Source organism: Rhinopithecus bieti, unplaced genomic scaffold, assembly GCF_001698545.2.
Source record: "Rhinopithecus bieti isolate Rb0 unplaced genomic scaffold, ASM169854v2 scaffold_13317, whole genome shotgun sequence".
Classification (NCBI taxonomy): Eukaryota; Metazoa; Chordata; class Mammalia; order Primates; family Cercopithecidae; genus Rhinopithecus; species Rhinopithecus bieti.
In genome coordinates this window covers 1,531,360-1,550,988 of record NW_016807516.1, presented here as the reverse complement: position 1 = coordinate 1,550,988, position 19,629 = coordinate 1,531,360, and the positions used below count along the sequence as shown (strand labels likewise).

The following is a 19,629-nucleotide window of genomic DNA, read 5'->3' as shown; positions in this document are numbered from 1 at the left end:
TGGGAAAATATATATATATGTGTGTGTGTGTATTTTTTTATTTTTTGAGACAGAATCTCGCTCTCCCAGTCTGGAGTGCAGTGGCACAATCTCGGCTCACTGCAAGATCTGCCTCCTGGGTTTGCGCCATTCTCCTGCCTCAGCCTCCCGAGTAGCTGGGACCACAGGCGCCCACCACCATACCCGGCTAATTTTTTGTATTTTTAGTAGAGACGGGGTTTCACCGTGTTAGCCAGGATGTCTCGATCTCCTGACCTTGTGATCCGCCCGCCTCAGCCTCCCAAAGTGCTGGGATTACAGGCGTGAGCCACCGCGCCCGGCCATATATTTTAAAAATGGAAGAAAAAAAAACCCCTAAAAGTCAACTAAAATTAAATAAAATGAAAAAATGCAGTTCCTCAGTCGTACCAAATAAATTTCAAGCCCGCATTTTCCCACAGGGAAGCTAGTGGCTGCTCCAGTGGACAGCACAGACTCCAGAACGTGGCCTTTGTGGCCGAAGTGGCATTGGGCCATGCTGTTGTAGAGTTTGTTGTGTAGAGTGTGTAATTTGTAATACACATCCCCTTTCTAGGTAGAGGTAGACTTCTGTGTACATTATGCTTTTCGGGGATATGAATTCCCGGCTTCTCTTTATTTTATGAAATTTGGAATTGCTCCATGGTACAGTCATTTGTTTAACAAGTAGTTACCACATGCGTTCTGTGTGCCAGGCACTGTGCTAAGGTTCTGAGAATAAAATGATGCTGAAGTTCTCTAATCATACAGGCTTTCCATTTTAGTGGGTTTGTTGTGGAAACCTCAAATTTGCCAAAAGAACTTTACAATTCAGTTTCTGTTTTAGGGGCAATGCCTCTATAATCCTAGCAGACAGTGGTCCCTGCCCATCCCTGAATGCCCAGGTGCAGGCACTGCCACCACCCTGGCTTGTGCAGCGGTGTCTCTGCAGCTCTGTTCTACAGAGGAAGAAGTGGAGGCTGAGCCAGGATGGCCCTTGGTCCATGTGGCCCCAAGCCCGGTGCCACACACCACACACTGCCAAGAGAGTGGCCTGGGTCCCCATTGGGTGCATGTTAAATTTTTGCCTTCCCTGCATACTAACCCCCTGGGTTACCCCAGATGTGCCATTTACATAGTTACTGACTGGAACTTAGGTTCTTTGGCAGGGACCTCCTTTTTGGTAGTTGTTGAATTACAGCGGGAGGAAGTGCCTGGAACCTGCTGGTGGAAAGGCTTTGGTGAAAGAGCTCTCCAGAGGAGCAGAAGTTGGGGGTGAGGAAGTAGGTTGTTTGGCTGTGGTGGAAAGGAGGCCAGTGTGGGCAGAAGCCAGGGTGCAGTTCCCCATGGCCTGGAGGCTGTGAGCTCCGCGACCTGCTCACATGCTGCTGGTGTCTCCTTGACCAGACCCCTTTGGGTTCTGCGTGCTTGTCTGCTAAAACTGCTTCTCCTCCTTTCCCATAGCCTCTGGCTTAGTATCCACTGGGTTCACAGAATCAGGTTGGGTTGTTGTATGTGGAGGAATGACTTTAGTAGCAGCGTGTAGGACTGATTTTTATAAACACAAAAAGTCCCCAATGTTTTCAGTGTGGGATACGTGCCAGTGCCAGGTCTTGAGCTAAGCTCTTTGTGTACAGAGCCTCACTGTTTCTCGTTGCAGCAGGTCATAGTTCGAGCATTTAGCCCCTTTTACAGACTGAGAATGCCCCCAGGGAGCCACCAAGTCAGTATTGGGGGCTCAAATGAAACCTTTGCGCCTTGGCCTCTCAGCAGGATTCTTCTGGCAACTCCTCACTCCCCTTTCTGCTGGGCTGATGACCTGGCTCCTCCTCCTTGTTTACTGGGTACTCCTGGGTGGGCTCCCCCATTACCCTGCAAGACCAGGCTCTGTCCTGGGCTTTGGCTTGCCCATACTGTCTTGTGGGCTGGCCACTCCCCACACCCAGCTGCTGGTGTTGCCACCTAGACTTCTCACAGGCAGCCCCTCCCTCCCTCCTTCCCACCAGTTCCCAAACCCACTCAGTCTTTCCCTCCCCAACCTTCCCTGGCCCTTAGATTAAGGCTGCCCTGAGTTATGCCAGCTAATAGGTCTCACTCTCTTTAGAAGCTTCCAATCCCCACAGGCAAAGAGGTAAGGTGGAGTAGAGGAAGGATAGAGAAATATACGATGAAGCTAAAAAGTTAGTGCCTTGGAGTAAATGCCATGGAGAATTCTGGTTTGTCCTCTTTGCACTGTGTGGGGTGAGTGAGAGTGCCGGCATGGGAAGATGCTGGCTAACTCCACACAGATTTAGTCACCAGGTTCCGCCCATTCTCGCTGGCAGTGAGGGGCACACCCCTGAACCTTTGGGGTTGTTCACTGAGGACAAATGTGGCAGCATTTAGAAAGTATTCCTTGTCCTGGCAGTAGACAAAAGCCACAGGATTTATGGAAAGAGGAAGGAAGGCACAGAACCGGGGCAAAGTTCTGGTTTTGTTTCTGTTTTGTTGTTGTTGTAGTTTATTTGTTTTTCTTTTTTTGAGACAGTCTCACGCTTGTGCCCCAGGCAGGAGTGCAGTGGCCTGATCTTGGCTCACTGCAACCTCCACCTCCCGGGTTCAAGTGATTCTCCTGCCTCAGCCTCCCGAGTAACTGGAATTACAGGTGCCTGCCACCATGCCTGGCTAATTTTGTATTTTAGGAGAGATGGGGTTTCACCATGTTGGCCAGGCTGGTCTTGAACTCCTAACTTCAGGTGATCCGCCCGCCTCGGCCACCCAAAGTTTTGGGATTATAGGCCTGAACCACTGCACCCAGCCTTATTCTGCGTTTTTAAAGCAGATTTGTTCATGCTTGTCAGCTGCAAGAAAGGAAACTGGCAGGAGTTTAGGGAGGGAGAAAAGCCAATGGAGGGACACCCTGGAGTGGAGGTCTCCCTGCTGCCCAGGCAGCTGCTCTGCAGCCCTTGCTGGTCCTGGCCTTCCCCGCAGAGGGCCCTCCCCCAGCTCAGCCCTCTACGTTGGGCTGCAGTACCAGGCTCCCTGGTACAGCCTCCCATACCTGGCTGTGGGACAGCCTTGGGGACGTGAGGCATGCTGGGCCCCGTGTACCAAGGGCATTCACCTGCCCACACCAGCTGGCTCCAGAGGTATGCTGCTGCTTTTGTGTCATTATCTTTCAATCCAGTCCCTTCTGAGAAAAGAGAGCTTATCCCAGGAACGTATCTGTTGACCTCACCAGGAATTACCCCACTGTGTCCCATCTGAGCTCTCAGGAGCTAGAACCTGCTGACTCTGGTGTGTCCAGTTGGCCATCCAGTGGCCACTGTCCCTCCAGCCACCTGCCCTCAGCAGTCAGCAAGACGCAGTCTGGAGACCACACTGCCCGTCTGCTCATGTTCTTTCCTTGTGGCAACAAATTGGGTCCAAGAAAACAGGTGGAGCCGAAAGAATGGGAATGTACGTGCCCCATGGGCTCTTCTCCAGAGGGCTCACAGGGCCCAGGCTCCCTCCCTCTGTCTTGACGGCCCATGGCTGCATCTTCCTGTAACGGTGGGCATGCCTCACGGACTCAGGCTACCAGGTCCAAGCAGGATTTTGTGCTGGGTGCATGCTGGATACGGTGCCCAGCACGGGGGCCCAGGGGGTGGCATAGCCCATGCCACAATCCTCCCTTGGCAGGTGTAAGCAGGCAGTGCCTTCCTCACTAGGGGCTCGTCATTTGACTAGAGAGGCACTGTTGCCTCCCTGTTCCCTGCTCCAATCCCAGACCTGACATGAGCCGAAGAGCTGGGAGGTTTCTTTCTCACCTCTCTGGCTGCCTCCCTAGAGCCTAGAGCCTGTCTTTGGATGAGTCTTTGGGGAGCTGCTTCTCATCCCAGGTGCTGGACTTGGACTGCCTGCCACGAACACCTGGGCACAGGGCCTGGTTTCCTGCTCTCGCGCTCTTGGAAATGAATGGGTTCCCTTCGTTTGTTTTTCTTCCCACTAGAAATCTCCCTGCCTCCCATCCTCTGGGCTCTGCTGGCTGCCAGCTGCCAGGGTGAAACCCGTGTTCCACTGCGCCCTGGGGAGTGCCTCCAGGGGGTACACTGAGTGCTGGAGCCGGGAGCAAGGAACAGTTCCCAGTATGTTGGGGGGACCAGGGGGAGCGTGCAGTGCCGCCAGCCTTGCCTGAGGGTTCCTCTGTGGGATGGAGCTCCTTGGACCAGCCTTTCTGCCCTCCCACCTCCTCTCTGGCCCACTTTGTATTCACCTGCCTTCAGCTCCAGGCTGCTGTGTGGGTCCCTTTCCCAGAAATGCAGTTCATGCCATTGTTGCTGGGGTGTTGATGTTTAACGTGCCTGAGCTCCCTTCATCACTAGGGTGACCTTGAGCAAGTCACTTCCCTCTGAGCTCCCTGTTCCCAACTTGTGACACAGGTGACAGGTGGTGTGCACTTAGAAGCTCCTTCCCTAGCAGGTGTGACATTCTTGTCCTGGGCCCTTTGCTAGCAGCTGTGACACACCGGCACCCGCGCCCCTGGCCGAATATGACCAGAGAGAGCGCAGAGCAGCAGTTCCCCTTGGTCCTTGGCCCTGTCCCCGCTAGGGGCTCATCCTTTGACTGGAGAGGCACTGCACTGTTGCCTCCCCATTTCCTGCTCCAATCCCAGACCTGACCTGAGCCCAAGGGCTGGGAGGTTTCTTTCTCACCTCTCTGGCTGCCTCTCTAGAGCCAGTTCTGTCTTCAGATGAGTCTTCAGGGGGGCTGCTTCTCATCCCAGATGCTGGACTTGGACTGTCTACCACTGACACCTGGGCACAGGGCCTGGCTTCCTGTTCTCGTGCTCTTGGAAATGAAAGGGTGCCCTTCGTTTGTTTTTCTTCCCACTAGAAATCTCCCTGCCTCTCATCCTCTGGGCTCTGCTGGCTGCCAGCTGCCCTGGCCTGGAGCAGCTGAAGAACTGAGATAGACCTAAGTTCTGGGTGGGTGCTTGGGGGTCCCACGGGCGTGGCTGGTGAGATTGCTGCTTCGGGGCCAAAGTGGGTGCTGGGCTGCCTGAGGTTCGATAGCAGATGAGAACTCTCGAGTGGCAGTGAGGGCTGTATGGTATCCTTCCCTGCTCGGCAGCCTCTGCCCAGCCTGCAGCTGCCTTGCTTCTCAGAGAAACACTGAGCTTTAGGCTGCAGACAAGAGCTGACCATCTCCTAGAAGGGCCAGCTGCTCAGGCACAGGCGCCTCTCTGGAAGAGGCGGTCAGAGAGAGGCGAGGGGGAGGGGCCTGACCTTCAAGCAGGAAGAGAGGTGAGCTTGTGAGACAGCTTTCTGGGGTGCAGGTAGAGAGCAGCAGCAAGTCAGGCACAGGTCAGGAAAGGCAGAGTGGTGACGGGGCTGCTGGGGGCTTTAGAAGGGAGTCCACCACAGGGCGGGCCGTGCTCCACAGGGTTGGGCTGAGCGTGGAGCCCGGAGTCTTTGCTTCCCACTCCTCGGTGCCGTCTGTGGTTCTCTGTATGGAATTTTCTGGCCTTGGGATTTTGTTGACGCCTGGATGAGTCTAGAACATGTGTTCCGGTGTCTGAGACATGCCCTCACTCCCCTTCAGCCAGGGCTCTGTGCACCCCAGCACTGTGAATGCACAGGACTTTGGTGGGAGAAACCTCTACTTGTTCAACTCAGAATTTTTAGCAAATGAAGTCACATCAGTCCCCGTTTCTGACCTTGCTAACCTTTGCGAGAATCACCACGAGCCATTTTGCTCCACTAGGTAGAGCGATGAGGCCCGGCAGGCTGAGGCTGGGGCTCCTGCCCTCTGCCCCTCCTATCCCAGGCAGGGGTGTCTTGATCACAAAGCAGTGGAAACAGTCCATTCCATCGGTTGATGTCCACTGGGCCAGTGGCTTTGGATAGGGACCTCTGACCCAGCCATGCTGGAAGTGCCCTGCTGTGGTCACACCCTGTGCCTTAGCCCCCCACCCCCTGGTCTCCCAGCACACGTGGTTCAGGAGCGGCCTGCACCCAACATCCCTTGCAGCACTGTCAGGCACACCCCATGGAACAGGCAGGACAGAAAGAGCATTCCGCTCCAGGAGCTTGATCCAGGTGGTGCTGAAAGGGCAGTGCTACCCTGCCCTCTGCTGCCTGGTGGGGTGGTGAGGAGGGCAGCATTCTGTTTGTGGGCTCTGGGCCTGGTTCCCAATTTAAGGAGCTTAGAAAGCAGCAGTCCTGTCCCAGTACTCACAGCACTGTAGTGGAGGTGCTTGTGGGGTCTTGTGAGCCGTGGCCCCAGACAGGTCCTCATGGCCAGAGTGCCCCAGGAGAAGCACTGAGTTGGTCTACAGAAATGGACGGTCCAGGGGCCTGGCTCCTAGGCAGGCTGTGAGGGGATGCTCGGCATGCAGGGGGTTGACTAGGGTGTGGGAAATACCACCATGGGCCCATGGGGGCCTCTGAAGCTAGCAGGGCCTTCAGGGTTCCCCCAGTGTGACAAGGCAGCCCTCTTTGCTGAGAGTCCCTCTAGGGGAGGCCATTCACCCAGGTCTGGCAGGCAGCTGTCCTCCCCATCAAAACTGCCATCTGTGCTCCACCCCAGGAAGGTGTGGGTGTTTCACACATGCTTGTCCCTGGTGCCTGGGTGGTGTGGTTTCATCCCTAGAGTTTATGGATGAAGACAGTGGTGTCCCTCGTGCAGACAATGGGCTGATCGATCTTATTTGTATCGTGCCCAATAAGGCCTGGGGAGCAGAGCAGCAGCCTTGCTCTGCAGACACACAGGGCCTCAGAGGACTCAGGTGCACACCTGCATGGCAGAACCAGGCTCTGGGCCCAGGTGTCTTTGATACTGAGTAGCTCGCCTCTCCCAGAGGCGCTGGTGTGGGCTGATACCAGTGCCACCATGGGTGTGTGTGTGGCTTCCTGGGCCACCTCACTCCAATTAAGCAGGTCCAGGTGGGACACAGCCTGGGACCAGCCCTGCAGCTGCATGTGTTAACCAAACAGATGGCCGCGGCCACTGGGATTGTCCTTGGTGCAGTCAGCCTGTGGGCTGCGGGGGCTTGTGGAAGCATGTGGGAAGACAGTCCCACTGATCAGCAGAGCAAGGTCCTCACCAACCCACAAAGGAGCATGTCACAGGACAGGCAGGTGTGGCAGGGAAGGCCAGGCTAGTGCCAGCCGAGGGCATTACCTCCCAGACTGCCCTTTTCCTCACACTTCTGTGACACAGCCCTCAAAGCCTGTGTCTTTGTGGGCCCCTGGCCAAGGAGCAAGGGCTGCCCTGCCTGGGCCCCCCTGCCAGTCCCTTGGTCACTTCATGCTGTGTGCCATGCTGGGGGAGTGTGCCTGTGTGTATGTCCTGGTGGCATTTGGATGAAGACACGGGTGTGTGGTGAGGCTGTGCGGGAGGACGGGCCTGTGCGTGAGGTGGGCAGGTGGTGTGGAGGCGGGCGGGCATGTGGCAGTGCGCCAGCTGAGCCCCTTCACTTCCAGGTCAGCCAGAGCAGCCTCCCCATGCTGTCCTCGCCATCACCGGGCCAGCAGGTGCAGACCCCGCAGTCGATGCCCCCTCCCCCGCAGCCGTCCCCGCAGCCTGGCCAGCCCGGCTCACAGCCCAATTCCAACGTCAGGTAGGCCTGGCCTGGGGTGTCCCTCCCCGCCTGGACCTCAAGGCCGGCCCTGCCTGGACCCTGGCTCACATGTTTCTCTCACTTGTCTGCAGCTCCGGCCCTGCCCCATCCCCCAGTAGCTTCCTGCCCAGCCCTTCACCGCAGCCCTCCCAGAGCCCAGTGACGGCGCGGACCCCACAGAACTTCAGTGTCCCCTCACCTGGACCTTTAAACACACCTGGTAAGTTGGGCCTGGGGTCCATGGCCCCATCGTGTGACCTGTATCGGCCTGGTGGGTTGAGGTGCTGAGGTCACCACTCACTGTTATGAGGCCTTAGCTCATACTGGGTGTGCGAGCTCTGGGGCCCTCAGAGCTCAAGCTCCCCACCTGAGGGTCGAGTGGCCTCACCCACCTGTGTCCTGCAGTGAACCCCAGCTCTGTCATGAGCCCAGCCGGCTCCAGCCAGGCTGAGGAGCAGCAGTACCTGGACAAGCTGAAGCAGCTGTCCAAGTACATCGAGCCCCTGCGTCGCATGATCAACAAGATCGACAAGAATGAAGGTGGGCTGCGGCCGGGGCAGGGCCTGCACCCTGGGGACACTGCCGGGCTTGTGTCTTAGTGTCCTCTCTTCTGTCCCAGACAGAAAAAAGGACCTGAGTAAGATGAAGAGCCTTCTGGACATTCTGACAGACCCCTCGAAGCGGTGAGCTTTGCACACAGCCCACGGAGGGTCCACAGGGGCATGGATAGCCCAGCCATGGATGAGCACTTGGTGATGATGTGGGTTTAGCAAAGGCACCGGGCAGCTCTTTGAGCCCTGGCCAGAGGCCTCCAAGGCTCCACTCTGGTGTGTGCTGAGGCTTCAAGCCCAGGCTTCATCTTGGCCGGTGCCCAGCCTTTGCCCTACTCCTGGCTGCTGCTGTGGTCCTCATGCTGGGCCATCACAGCCAGACCTCACCAGCCAGCAGCCAGGGGCCAGCTTGCAGTGGCCTGACCATCAGCTGGTCCTGATGGGCCTGAGCCTGACCTGGAGTTCTGCCCCTGACTTGCCGGTGACCCATGGGGCAGGCAACGTGCGCGAGCGTCAGTTACCCCAATGGTGTAGCTTCATGTGTAGCGTCATGAAAATCGAATAAGATGGCTCTGGTGAGAGGCAGGGTGGAAGGCAGGGCCGGCTGGCCACGGCGCTGCGTGAGATCAGCGCTTTGGGCAGTGCTCCAAACTGCATGGGCACTGCGGCATGATACCTCCCACTCACACTCACTCAGGGCTACAGTTCCACCCCGACCCGTCTAGAAGGGTCTCTTTGTTCTGGCTGTCTGGATAGAATGCCAGTCACCTATTGCGTGGTCCTCCAGGCCTTCATGGGTTGATCCTTCGTACGAGGTTTATAGGGGATGAGCGGGGGCAGGAGACTGGGCCTACCATGAAAATGAGGCATTTCCCGCCCTGATCTAGGGGCTTGGCCACTGTCCCTTCTCTTCGGGCGCCCACTCACCTCACTCTGCCCACCAGGGACATATAGCAACTCCTGGTTTAAGGGCTGCCTGCCTTCAACACAGCCGGTCAACTGTAGGAAGGTCCTGCAGAGAGGTGTTCTTGATGGCCAAGGCCCAGTGCAGTGGTTTGGGATCGGCCACGCTGAGAGCTGCACTAGTCTCCCACTCCTCCAGCACAGAGGCAGCCCCAAGTTCCTTCTCCTCTGCAGGTGTCCCCTCGAAACGTTGCGAAAGTGTCAGAGATCTGCCTGGCAGAAACTCAGATGACATGGCGGCTGTGAGTGGGATGGCCAACACTCCCTGCGTTCCTAGGGGAACAGGCGGCTCCCCAAGAGTCCTGGGAGCACCGCTGGGATGGTCCTTCAAGAATCAGGGGCATCTGGGTGCGCTGGCGTGACGCCTTGGACCCCTGCCCTACCGAGGCTTCCAGGGCCAGGTCTGCTGTGGCTGATGGGAACATCTCCCCAGAATTCACCCTCTGTTCTAGTGGCCCCGTGGGTGCCTCCTCCACCCAGTTCAGAGGAGGCAGGGACTGTAGGGAAGATCAGGGCTGTAGGGTGGCAGGAATTATTCCCAGGATCAGCCAAACATTGTCTGCCAACGGGTGGAGGCTGTGAGAGGCCCTCGAGGAAAATGCTGGCTGTGATGACGACGCCTGGGGTGTGAAAGCCCCCTTAACATGGGAACCCTCAGGTCCTGGCGCGACCATGCCCATCCTGCCTCGCAGCCCACTCCCCACCGGCCCCGGTGGCCACGACCAAACAGCGGCAGTAGCCTATGCCAGCCGCTCCTGACGCCCGTCCTGGGCCAACATCCGCTCACCTGTCTTCAACGCATTCCTGTAGGCCCCGCACATTCGTTCGCAGCCATGACCGCCATTCACGGGCCCACCCATCCGTAGTCCAGCTGGGCTGGCTTCGCGAGGCGGCCCAGGCCTTGCCCGCGTGTCGCGCCCGTTTGTGGCTCACGTTGTGGTCACCATGCCGCCTCCCCAGGGCCCCGGTGGTGTGCACCCGGAAGCGCAGGCTTGAGGATGATGAGCGGCAGAGCATCCCCAGTGTGCTCCAGGGCGAGGTGGCCAGGCTGGACCCCAAGTTCCTAGTAAACCTGGACCCTTCTCACTGCAGCAACAATGGCACTGTGCACCTGATCTGCAAGCTGGGTGAGTGTCCAGAGGGCTGGGGCTGGCATAGGAAAGCAAGCCCTGAGCGCAGCCCCAGGACTCTGCCGTCTGAGCCAGAGAGCACAGCGCCCAGAACCCACCCTGTATTCACGCCCAGCCAGGCTGTCTGCTCTATCCTCACACACACCGGGCCCCGGACAGCCTGACGATGCCTCAGTCCCCACTGCCAAAGCCCGCACACTCTCACCTCCCCAACACAGATGTGGCTCTGCTTGCCTGGGGCCCTAGGGAGGTGGTAGGCAGGACCTCTGGGCACCCATCGATGCAGGGCACTCCAGGCTTCATGTTTGGAAATCTGAGAGTCAGAGAGACCTCCTCCAGGCTTTGCCACAAGCCTCACCAGAACCTCCCAGGGTGTGAAGAGTCCTGTTCCAGAGCAGGGCTATGAGGCAGGGCAGGCCGGGGCTCGTCCAGGTCACAGATACAGCCTTCTGTGTTGCAGATGACAAGGACCTCCCCAGTGTGCCACCGCTGGAGCTCAGTGTGCCCGCTGACTATCCGGCCCAAAGCCCTCTGTGGATCGACCGGCAGTGGCAGTATGGTAGGTAGACCCAGAGGAGCTGTCTGGGGACCCAGGGCAAGCAGGGGTCATTGTGGAAAACCAGGCTTCCATTGCAGCGGGGACAGCCACTGTGCGCTCCTGCCCCTCCCCAGCTCAAGCCCCTCCCTCGCCTCTTCTGGCTCCTCCTGCACAGACAGGAGCGGGTTGTCCAGTGGTTACCTGAGAGGAAAGGGTCTCTGCTCCCACTGTGTCCCTTCGCCCCTTCAACTTGTGTCAGGTCAACTGTCCAGGGTGGTTGTGTTCAGTGGGTGAGGGGTAAGCCCATGGCTCAAGGACAGACCCTGCTCTTCCCGGAGGCCACTAGCTTCCCAAAGGCCACTACCTTGGCGGGGCTGATGGGTCCCACCGGCAGCTTGAGCGCACAGGGCCCCATCTGGGTGATGTGGCTCCAGAGAGAACTATGGTGGCAGGGGGCAGTCTCCCTGAGCACAGAGCTGGCACACAGCAGAGCCGGGCTGGGTCCCCAAGGTTGTTAGAGGCAGAGCCCTAGATCCTGTTCAGATTCAGTTCTTCACTGACGATGAGGCTCTGGGAGGAGAACCTGAAGGCCGGGCACCATGCAGGACATCACCTCCTGGTGCTTCGGCTCAAGCCTGGGGCTGCCCCTTGCAGAGCACTGCCGGGTGTGCCAGGAGCGAGCTCTGCGCTGGCTGCCTTAGGTTCACACCTGCTACGTTGTTGCAGACGCCAACCCCTTCCTCCAGTCGGTGCACCGCTGCATGACCTCCAGGCTGCTGCAGCTCCCGGACAAGCACTCGGTCACCGCCTTGCTCAACACCTGGGCCCAGAGCGTCCACCAGGCCTGCCTCTCAGCCGCCTAGCCATAACTGCAGGGATGGCCCGCAGCCTCATCGGGGCCAAGGACACACGCCTCCTGTCAGACACTTCTAGGTGTTGGCTTCCTTAGAGAGCCTGGGGTTAGGTTAGCTTTCCTGCTTTTATCTTCTGCCTTGGGGACCTGCCAAACGAAATCCCACACCTGTACAGAACTGGGATAGGCGCAGTGGAGCGGGCTGCTTGGGGGGCGTTGGCCAACTTCCTAGAGAAGGCCCCTCCATGTGTCTTCCTCCAAGGAGCCAGATGCGATCCTCGGGCTGCTCTCACCGTGGCCTGTCCAGGGTCCAGGTCCGTCTCAGCAGCGTGAGGGTGCACTCAGGGTGTTGTTAGAGCATCTTGTGTGTGCTAGACACACTGCTACTCGTTTCTATAGGAGAACACAGAGGACGTAGGAAACCCTTAAAACACACATGGGATTCTCTGGTCACAGTTTTGGGTTCAGGCTATGCTGCGTTGGGCAGGTGCGGCACCCCCAGGGAAGCCCCCAAGTCCAGGGCACAGGCTGCCTTTTGGAGGGAGGGCTGGCCCATGGGTACTGCCAGCTTCCTGCCACCAGCTGGGCCTCAGCCCTCACGGCATTCCTGCTGAGCACTGTGGGGCACCCAGGGAGCCGGGACATCGGGGATCCTGCTGCTGGCACCCTTGCACCGCTGGCACGAAGGCCATGTCCCCACTGTGAAGGATGAAGAGCAAGGCCCTCGGGACCCGCGTCCTCAGAGCACCACACACTGAGCCACCCAGAGAGAATGGGCCTGGCAGCGGGCCAGGGCCATGCAGGGAGCGCCTCCCTGTGTTGCTTGCCACTCTGGGCACTGGCCAGCAGCCCTCTGGTGAGAAGAGGTCCCCCCTTTTTATGTGCACTACCCCACCATCTGTGATTATAATAAATTTATTATTCCCGTGTTTGTCAGTTGTTCATCACTATGTCCCCTTCTCCATGAATCTGGGCTCACTGTCCTGTCAGGATGCTGTTAGCCTTGGGGCTGGCAGTGTCCAGTCTGGCCCTGGACACCCTGGACCTCAGCTCTCCTTGTCTGACACACCGTCCCATTCCTTGGCCTGGTTGATCCCTCAGCTTCCTGGCAAAGTTCCTGCTCCCTGAAGTAGGAAAGGGCTGAGATTCATGCCAAGGAAGTGGGGCCGTGGAACTGGGAGGACTGTGCTGCCAGGTGACGGTGGGCACTAAGCTGGCCACCCCCAGACAATGGACGCAGCTGCAGCTGCTGCTGTGGTGGGAGGGGTGGCGCGGGTGTGGCCACAGCACTCTGGAGATGGCCCTCCAGGAAGAGAGGTGAGCTTGGCTGGACCCCCTGTCGGCGGTGTTGTGTCAGAGCAGGAGAAGATGGCATCTTGCCCCCAGGAGCATGCAGTCTGGGCAGGAGACCCAGGGTGATCTGTGTTTCGAAGGCAGCTCTGGCCCAGCCAGGGGACCAGGAAAGCCCTCCCACCTCCAGGGAGGGTGGGCGCAGCTCTGGCAACGCTTCTCTTCCAGGGCAGCTGCCAGGTCCCGGGATGAGCAAGACTTGGCTGCCCAGGCAGGTCCCTGCAGATATAGCAGGGGCTGGGCTAGGGACCAGGGGCCGGGAAAGGACGCCTGATAGTGAGGATCCAAGCATACGACTTGGAAAGAAACAAGCTTTATTTTCAGTCTTCAGCAGGTAAGGTTTTACTTCATCATGTGCTTTTGTGTGAATGCCAAATACCGAAATAATAGCTAGAAAATAAACTAGCTGTTGTTTTGTCAGTTTGGAGATCAAATACTTTTTTCTATCTTGAGTCATTTATCTTGGAATTTAGCCAGGCTTAAAAGTAGTAGAATTACCAGGAAATGCTATAGAGAGCCAGAATCCACTTGGACGTTGGTGGGCCTGGCAGTGGAAAGCTGTGGGCGCAGATGCGGGTATCTCAAAGGCCCTGAACGGTGCAGGTGCTTGGTCCACATTGCTTGAAGCCTCTTCTGCTGAGAGACAAAGGTGTTCTTCAGGGTTGGCTTCAATGCAGGCAAGATGACAAGTGCTACCACAGGCAAGGGGCTCAGAAGCAGGCTGGGGGTGAGTAGAGGGACTGTCACCTTGAGCATCCCCAGGAGTGGAGTGTGCTGGGAGTCAGGCCTGTGTGGCCCTCACCAGGGCCCAGTGAGGCCAGGGCCTGTTCTGCTTCTGTGCTCCCTTCCTCCCTTCCCCACTCCTTCCCTGGTGCCCAGGCAGAAAAAGAGGCCGAGGCAAGTTTCAGAGCAGGAGTGGAAGTTTATTTTAAAAAGTTTTAGAACAGGAAAGAAAGGAAAGTATTCTTGGAAGAGACCTAAGCAGCATGTAAACGTCAAGTGCGGTGTTTAACCTTGATCCTAGTACTTTATAGACTGGCCCATTTCCCATCATTCTTCCCCTCGGGTGGGCTCCTTACATGCACAGTGCCCTCCTTGCCCTTGGGAGGTGAGCGCAGGCAGTGTTTTTAGGAAACTGTACGTATGCCTATCTGAGGCTTTCTTCCTTTTTCTGGTGGGGTGCCCCAGAAAGTCATACTCTGCCATTTTGTCTCTTAATACACATGGCCAGGAAATTGCTTCTCCCTTGTGCCTGTATTCAATTAACACTTGAGTGAAACAGGTGCGACCGATCAGGAACTGGCATCTCCCTGATGCCAGGTGCCAATTTATCACTTTCATTTTTTATTTTTTAGAAGGAGTCTCACTGTCACCCAGGCTAGAGAGCAGTGGCGTGATCTTGGCTCACTGTAACCTCTGCCTCCCAGGTTCAAGTGATTCTCCTGCCTCAGCCTCCCGAGTAGCTGGGATTAGAGGCATGCACCACCACGCCTGGCTAATTTTTGTATTTTTAGTAGAGATGAGGTTTCACCATGTTGGCCAGGCTGGTCTAGAACTCCTGATGTCAAGTGACCCACCCACCTTGACCTCACAAAGTGCTGAGACACCATGCCCAGTCCTGGCTTTTTGTTGTTAATTGTTTTTTGAGACAGTGTCTCACTCTGTAGCCCAGGCTGGAGTACAGTAGTGCGATCACTACTGCACTGCACCCTTAATCTTCTGGGCTCAAGTGACCCTCCTGCCTTAGTCTCCCAAGTAGCTGGGACCACAGGCATGCACCACCCTACCCAGCATTTTTTTTTTTTTTTTTTTTTTTTTTTTTTTTTTTTTGAGATGGAGTCTCGCTCTGTCACCCAGGCTGAAGTGCAGTGGCGTGATCTCACCTCACTGCAAGCTCCGCCTCCCGGGTTCACGCCATTCTCCTGCCTCAGCCTCCAGAGCAGCTGGGACCACAGGCGCCCGCCACCACGCCCGGCTAATTTTTTGTATTTTTAGTAGAGATGGGGTTTCACCATGCTAGCCAGGATGGTCTCGATCTGACCTCATGATCCACCCCGCTCAGCCTCCCAAAGTGCTGGGATTACAGGCGTGAGCCACCGCGTCCTGCCACTAATTTTTTATTTTTTATTGTTTGTAGAGATGGGGTCTTCCTATGTTGCCTAGGCTTTTTTGTTTGTTTGTTTAAACAGAGACAGGGTCTTGCTATGTTGTCTAGGCTGGTCTTGAACTCCTGGGTTCAAGCAGTCCTCCCATCTTGGTCTCCCAAAGTGCTAGGATTACAGGCATGAACCACCAGGCCCAGTCTCCATTGTGAATCTTTTTTTTTCGAGACCGAATTTTGCTCTTGTTGCCCAGGCTGGAGTGCAATGGTGCGATTTTGGCTCACCGCAACCTCCGCCTCCCAGGTTCAAGTGATTCTCATCTCATGCCTCAGCCTCCTCAGTAGCTGGGATTACAGGCATGCGCCACCATACCCAGCTAATTTTTTTTATTTTTAGTAGCGATGGGGTTTCACTGTGCTAACCAGGATGGTCTTGATCTCCTGACCTCATGATCCACCCGCCTCGGCCTCCCAAAGTGCTGGGATTACAGGCGTGAGCCACCACGCCTGGCTTACCATTTTGATTTTTTTTTTTTTTTTTTTTTGAGACAGAGTCTCACTCTGTCACCCAGGTTGGAGTGCAGTGGCGCGATCTCGGCTCACTGCAAGCTCTACCTCCCGGGTTCGCGCCATTTTCCTGCCTCAGTCTCCCGAGGAGCTGGGACTACCGGCGCCCACCATCACGCCCGGCTTATTTTCTGTATTTAGTAGAGATGGGGTTTCACTGTTAGCCAGGATGGTCTCGATCTCCTGACCTCGTGATCCGCCCGCCTCGGCCTCCCAAAGTGCTGGGATTACAGGCGTGAGCCACCACGCGCAGCTTACCATTTTGAATCTTAAGAGGAGAAAGTCTGGTTCTCTGGAAGGCCTGGGTAGCTTTTCTCCTGAGCATCTTGAGAAAAAAGTGCTCTGAGCACTCCTTGGGAAGTCCGAGTCAGCACATGCAGCCAGGTGGGTGCTCCCTGGCTGCTCTCCCAGAGGTCAGAATAGCTGGAGGCAACTGGAGGGAGGAGGCTGCAGATGTATTGAAGTCAGGAAGACCCAACAGTGGAAAGAGAAGTTGCTGGTGCCTGACCCTCGGCTTGACGCTGTGCTCCCCTGGGCTGGGCTGGGTGTCAAAAGGCCTCCACCCTCCAAAGTGCCAGCCTTCTGCTGTGGCTGAAAAGCATTTGCTCCTCCTCCTCCTCTCACTTCTTTGCATTCTTCTGACCTCTTAAGTGCGTACAAAGATTCACATGGATATTAAAGTCAATGGTGATTTTCATAGCTGGAATACTCGTTGGGAGAAAGTAGGAATTGCTTTTTTTTTTTTTTTTTTTTGAGACAGGTCTCTCACTCTGTTGCCTGGGCTGGAGTGCAGTGATGCGATCTTGGCTCACTGCAGCCTCCATCTCCCAGGCTCAAGTGATCCTCCTACCTCAGCCTTCTGAGTAGCTGGGACCAGAGGTGTGAGCCTCCATGGCCTGGCTAATTTTTTGTATTTTTAGTAGAGATGGGGTTTCACCATGTTGCCCAGGCTGGTCTCAAACTCCTGAGCTCGGGCGATCCAGCTACCTCGGCCTCCCAAAGTTCTGGGATTACAGGCGTGAGCCACTGTGCCTGGCCAAAAGTAGAAATTCTTGACTGGGAAACAATTTGATTTCTTTTGGCCCCTTCTCACTTGAGAAAATTGTGCTGAGAATTCTGGTTTTGAGAGTGAAGGGAAGCTAGCTTAATTTTTAAAGTGAAGGCTACATGAGTCCTCTCTCCAGTGTGGTGGCTCACACCTGTAAACCCAGCACTTTGGGATGCAGAAGCTGGCAGATCACTTGAGCTCAGAAGTTCAAGACCAGCCTGGCAACGTAGTGAGACCCCATCTCTACAAAAAAATTTAAAAATTAGCAGAGTGTAGTGGTGCGTGCCTGTAGTCCTGGCTACTTGGGATGCTGAGGTGGGAGGATTGCTTGAGCCCAGGAGTTGGAGGCTGCAGTGAGCCATGATGGGGCATTGCACTCCAGCCTGGGCAACATAGCGAGAACTTGTCTCAAAAAAATACAAAGAGTCCTCTCTCATTTATGTTGGAAATGTCAGGGTTATTGGCCATTTAGGGGATCTAACTTGCTCTTGGATGTCCAAGAGGAAAGGTATCGATTTCTCCTGATTGCACAGGGCCTCTGCTGGTGGGTCACCTGCACGAGGTGACCAGAATCTGAGTCACCTCAGGTCATGCAGGTGCTGGTACATCCTAGAGACAGGATGTGTTGGTCACGGAAGACAGTGGGCCACAAATGGGTTCCAGGGGAATAGCGTCTGGTGCGAGGAGTGGGGTGTGGAGGTGCAGGGGGCAGGGGTGGTGTCCGGAGAGCCTGAAGTGCTGCCAGAGGCTCCAGGCCAGGAGGTCTGAGAAGCATCTGGATTTGGCCTGTTCACAGCAGGGGAGTGTGGCCTAGTGGCAAAAAGTTGAGGGCATCCTAGGAGTTGAGGAGGTGGCAGCGGTTAGAATAAACCACTCCGGAGGCGTCCAGGGGTGGAGAGACGAGAATGTGCAAGAAATGCCTTCAGCCTGGCCTCCTCAGGACCCCGGCCACCGGCCTCCCTCCTAGATGTCCCCAGAGCTTCCTCCTCCTTGTGCCCCAGAACTGGTTCCTGAGTTGCTCCAACCCCAGGCCTCCCCTGGAAGTCCCCCCAAGTGCCTCCCAGCTGGGACCCCTAACTGCATTTTGCTTCTGCTCTCGTGCCAGTAGTCCCCCTTTCTCTCCAGCGTCTGGTGCTCTCATGCCAGTAGTGCCCCTTTCTCTCCAGCATCTGGTGCTCTCATGCCAGTAGTCCCCCTTTCTCTCCAGTGTCTGGTGCTCTCGTGCCAGTAGTCCTCCTTTCTCTCCAGTGTCTGGGCCCCAACTACCAAGACCCTGCCTCTTCACTGAGCTTTGCTGTGCTTAGTTCTCTACTCAGTAGGTTGTGTCTGCCTCCACTCCTGGCCAGACACTGCCCTGGGGCTGAGTGTACAGTCCCCAGCCATTCGCGAGAACCTCAGAGCTTCTGGAAGCCATAGACACGGCACATGCTTCAGGTTGTCAGGTTTTTTTTTTTTTTGGAGACAGAGTCTTGCTCTGTCACCCAGGCTGGAGTGCAGTGACATGATCATGGCTCACTGCAGCCTTGACCTTCTGGGCCCGGGTGATCCTCCCACCCTATCTCAAGTAGCTGGGACCACATGTGTGAGCCACCACCACACCTAGCTTCTTGAATCTTTTTTTTTTTTTTTTTTGAGACAGTCTCACTCTGTCACCCAGGCTGAAGTGCAGTGGCACAATCTTGGCTCACTGCAACCTCCGGCTCCCAGGTTCAAGCGATTCTCCAGCCTCAACCTCCCGAGTAGCTGGGATTACACGTAGGTGGCACCACACCCAGCTAATTTTTATGTCTTTCGTAGAGACGAAGTTTCACCGTGTTGGCCAGGCTGATCTTGAACTCCTGACCTCAGGTGATCTGCCCATCTTGGCCTCCCAAAGTGCTGGGATTATAGGTGTGAGCCACATGCCCAGCCAACTTTTTGAATCTTTTGTAGGGATGGGCTCTTGCTATATTGCCCAGGCTGGGCTTAAACTTCTTGGCTCAAGTGATCCTCCCTGCTTTGGTTTCCCAAAGTTCTGGGATTACAGGCCAATCTAGTCAATGTTGATATTAAGTAGAAGGCAAAATTCACATGGCTCAGGGCCAGCAGGCTCAGGCTGGGTGTGGTGCCATCTACCTGTAATCCCAGCTACTCAGGAGGCTGAGGCAGGAGAATCGCTTGAACCCAGGAGCCGGAGGTTGCAGTGAGCCAAGATCGTGCCACTGCACTCCAGCCTGAGTGACAGAGACTCTGTCTCAAAAAAAAGAAAAAAAAAAAAAAACAGATTCAAGCAGGCCCTCACCCTTTCTGTCACAGGCACTTTGGTGTTAACATGCACCTTGGTTTTGCTGCTGCTGTGTCTACTGTGCCCCTAGGCAAGGAAAGCAAAGGAAACCAGAGGGCCAGGCCCATGGACACTGGGGTGAGGGGCCAACCTGGGTGAGGGTGCCCAGCAGCTGTTTCTGCAGCCCCTGCGTGTTCAGGGACCCTGTGGGGGTGAACCGCCTGGCTACTGAGCCTAGGCGGTGGAAAACTCAAAAACAAGGGCAGGTTTATTCAGATCCCTGGTGGAGTTACAAACTTGGTTTGGTTTTTGGTCACAGGCCCTAAAATGCCATTATTCTGAGTTTACATAAAAATGCAAAGCACTGGCCGGGCGCGGTGGCTCACACCTGTAATCTCAGCACGTTGGGAAGCCGAGGTGGGTGGCTCACATGAGGTCAGGAGTTTGAGACCAGCCTGACCAACATGGTGAAACCCCATCTGTACCAAAAATACAAACATGAGCCAGGCGTGGTGGCACATGCCTGTAATCCCAGCTACTCGGGAGGCTGAGGCAGAAGAATTGCTTGAACCTGGGAGGAGGAGCTTGCAGTGAGCTGAGATCATGCCACTGCACTCTAGCCTGGGCGACAGAGGGAGACTCCATCTCAAAAAACAAAACAAGGCCGGGCGCGGTGGCTCAAGCCT

The 19,629-nt window shown here is 56.1% G+C and overlaps 1 protein-coding gene and 1 pseudogene across 1 annotated transcript in view; one reads left to right on the top strand and one right to left on the bottom strand.

The window, feature by feature from the left end:
- MED15 (mediator complex subunit 15) overlaps window positions 1–12,546 on the top strand; it is an 87,862-nt gene extending 75,316 nt beyond the window's left edge. Inside the window, 12 exon segments of the mRNA XM_017882602.1 lie at window positions 7,443–7,579; window positions 7,672–7,799; window positions 7,985–8,119; window positions 8,199–8,262; window positions 9,268–9,321; window positions 9,323–9,335; window positions 9,786–9,863; window positions 9,865–9,918; window positions 9,921–9,955; window positions 10,054–10,220; window positions 10,684–10,782; window positions 11,488–12,546. Coding sequence (XP_017738091.1) covers window positions 7,443–7,579; window positions 7,672–7,799; window positions 7,985–8,119; window positions 8,199–8,262; window positions 9,268–9,321; window positions 9,323–9,335; window positions 9,786–9,863; window positions 9,865–9,918; window positions 9,921–9,955; window positions 10,054–10,220; window positions 10,684–10,782; window positions 11,488–11,624 — 1,101 coding nt within the window. The 3' untranslated portion in view covers window positions 11,625–12,546.
- LOC108536063 (sphingomyelin phosphodiesterase 4-like) overlaps window positions 12,211–19,629 on the bottom strand; it is a 26,887-nt pseudogene continuing 19,468 nt past the window's right edge.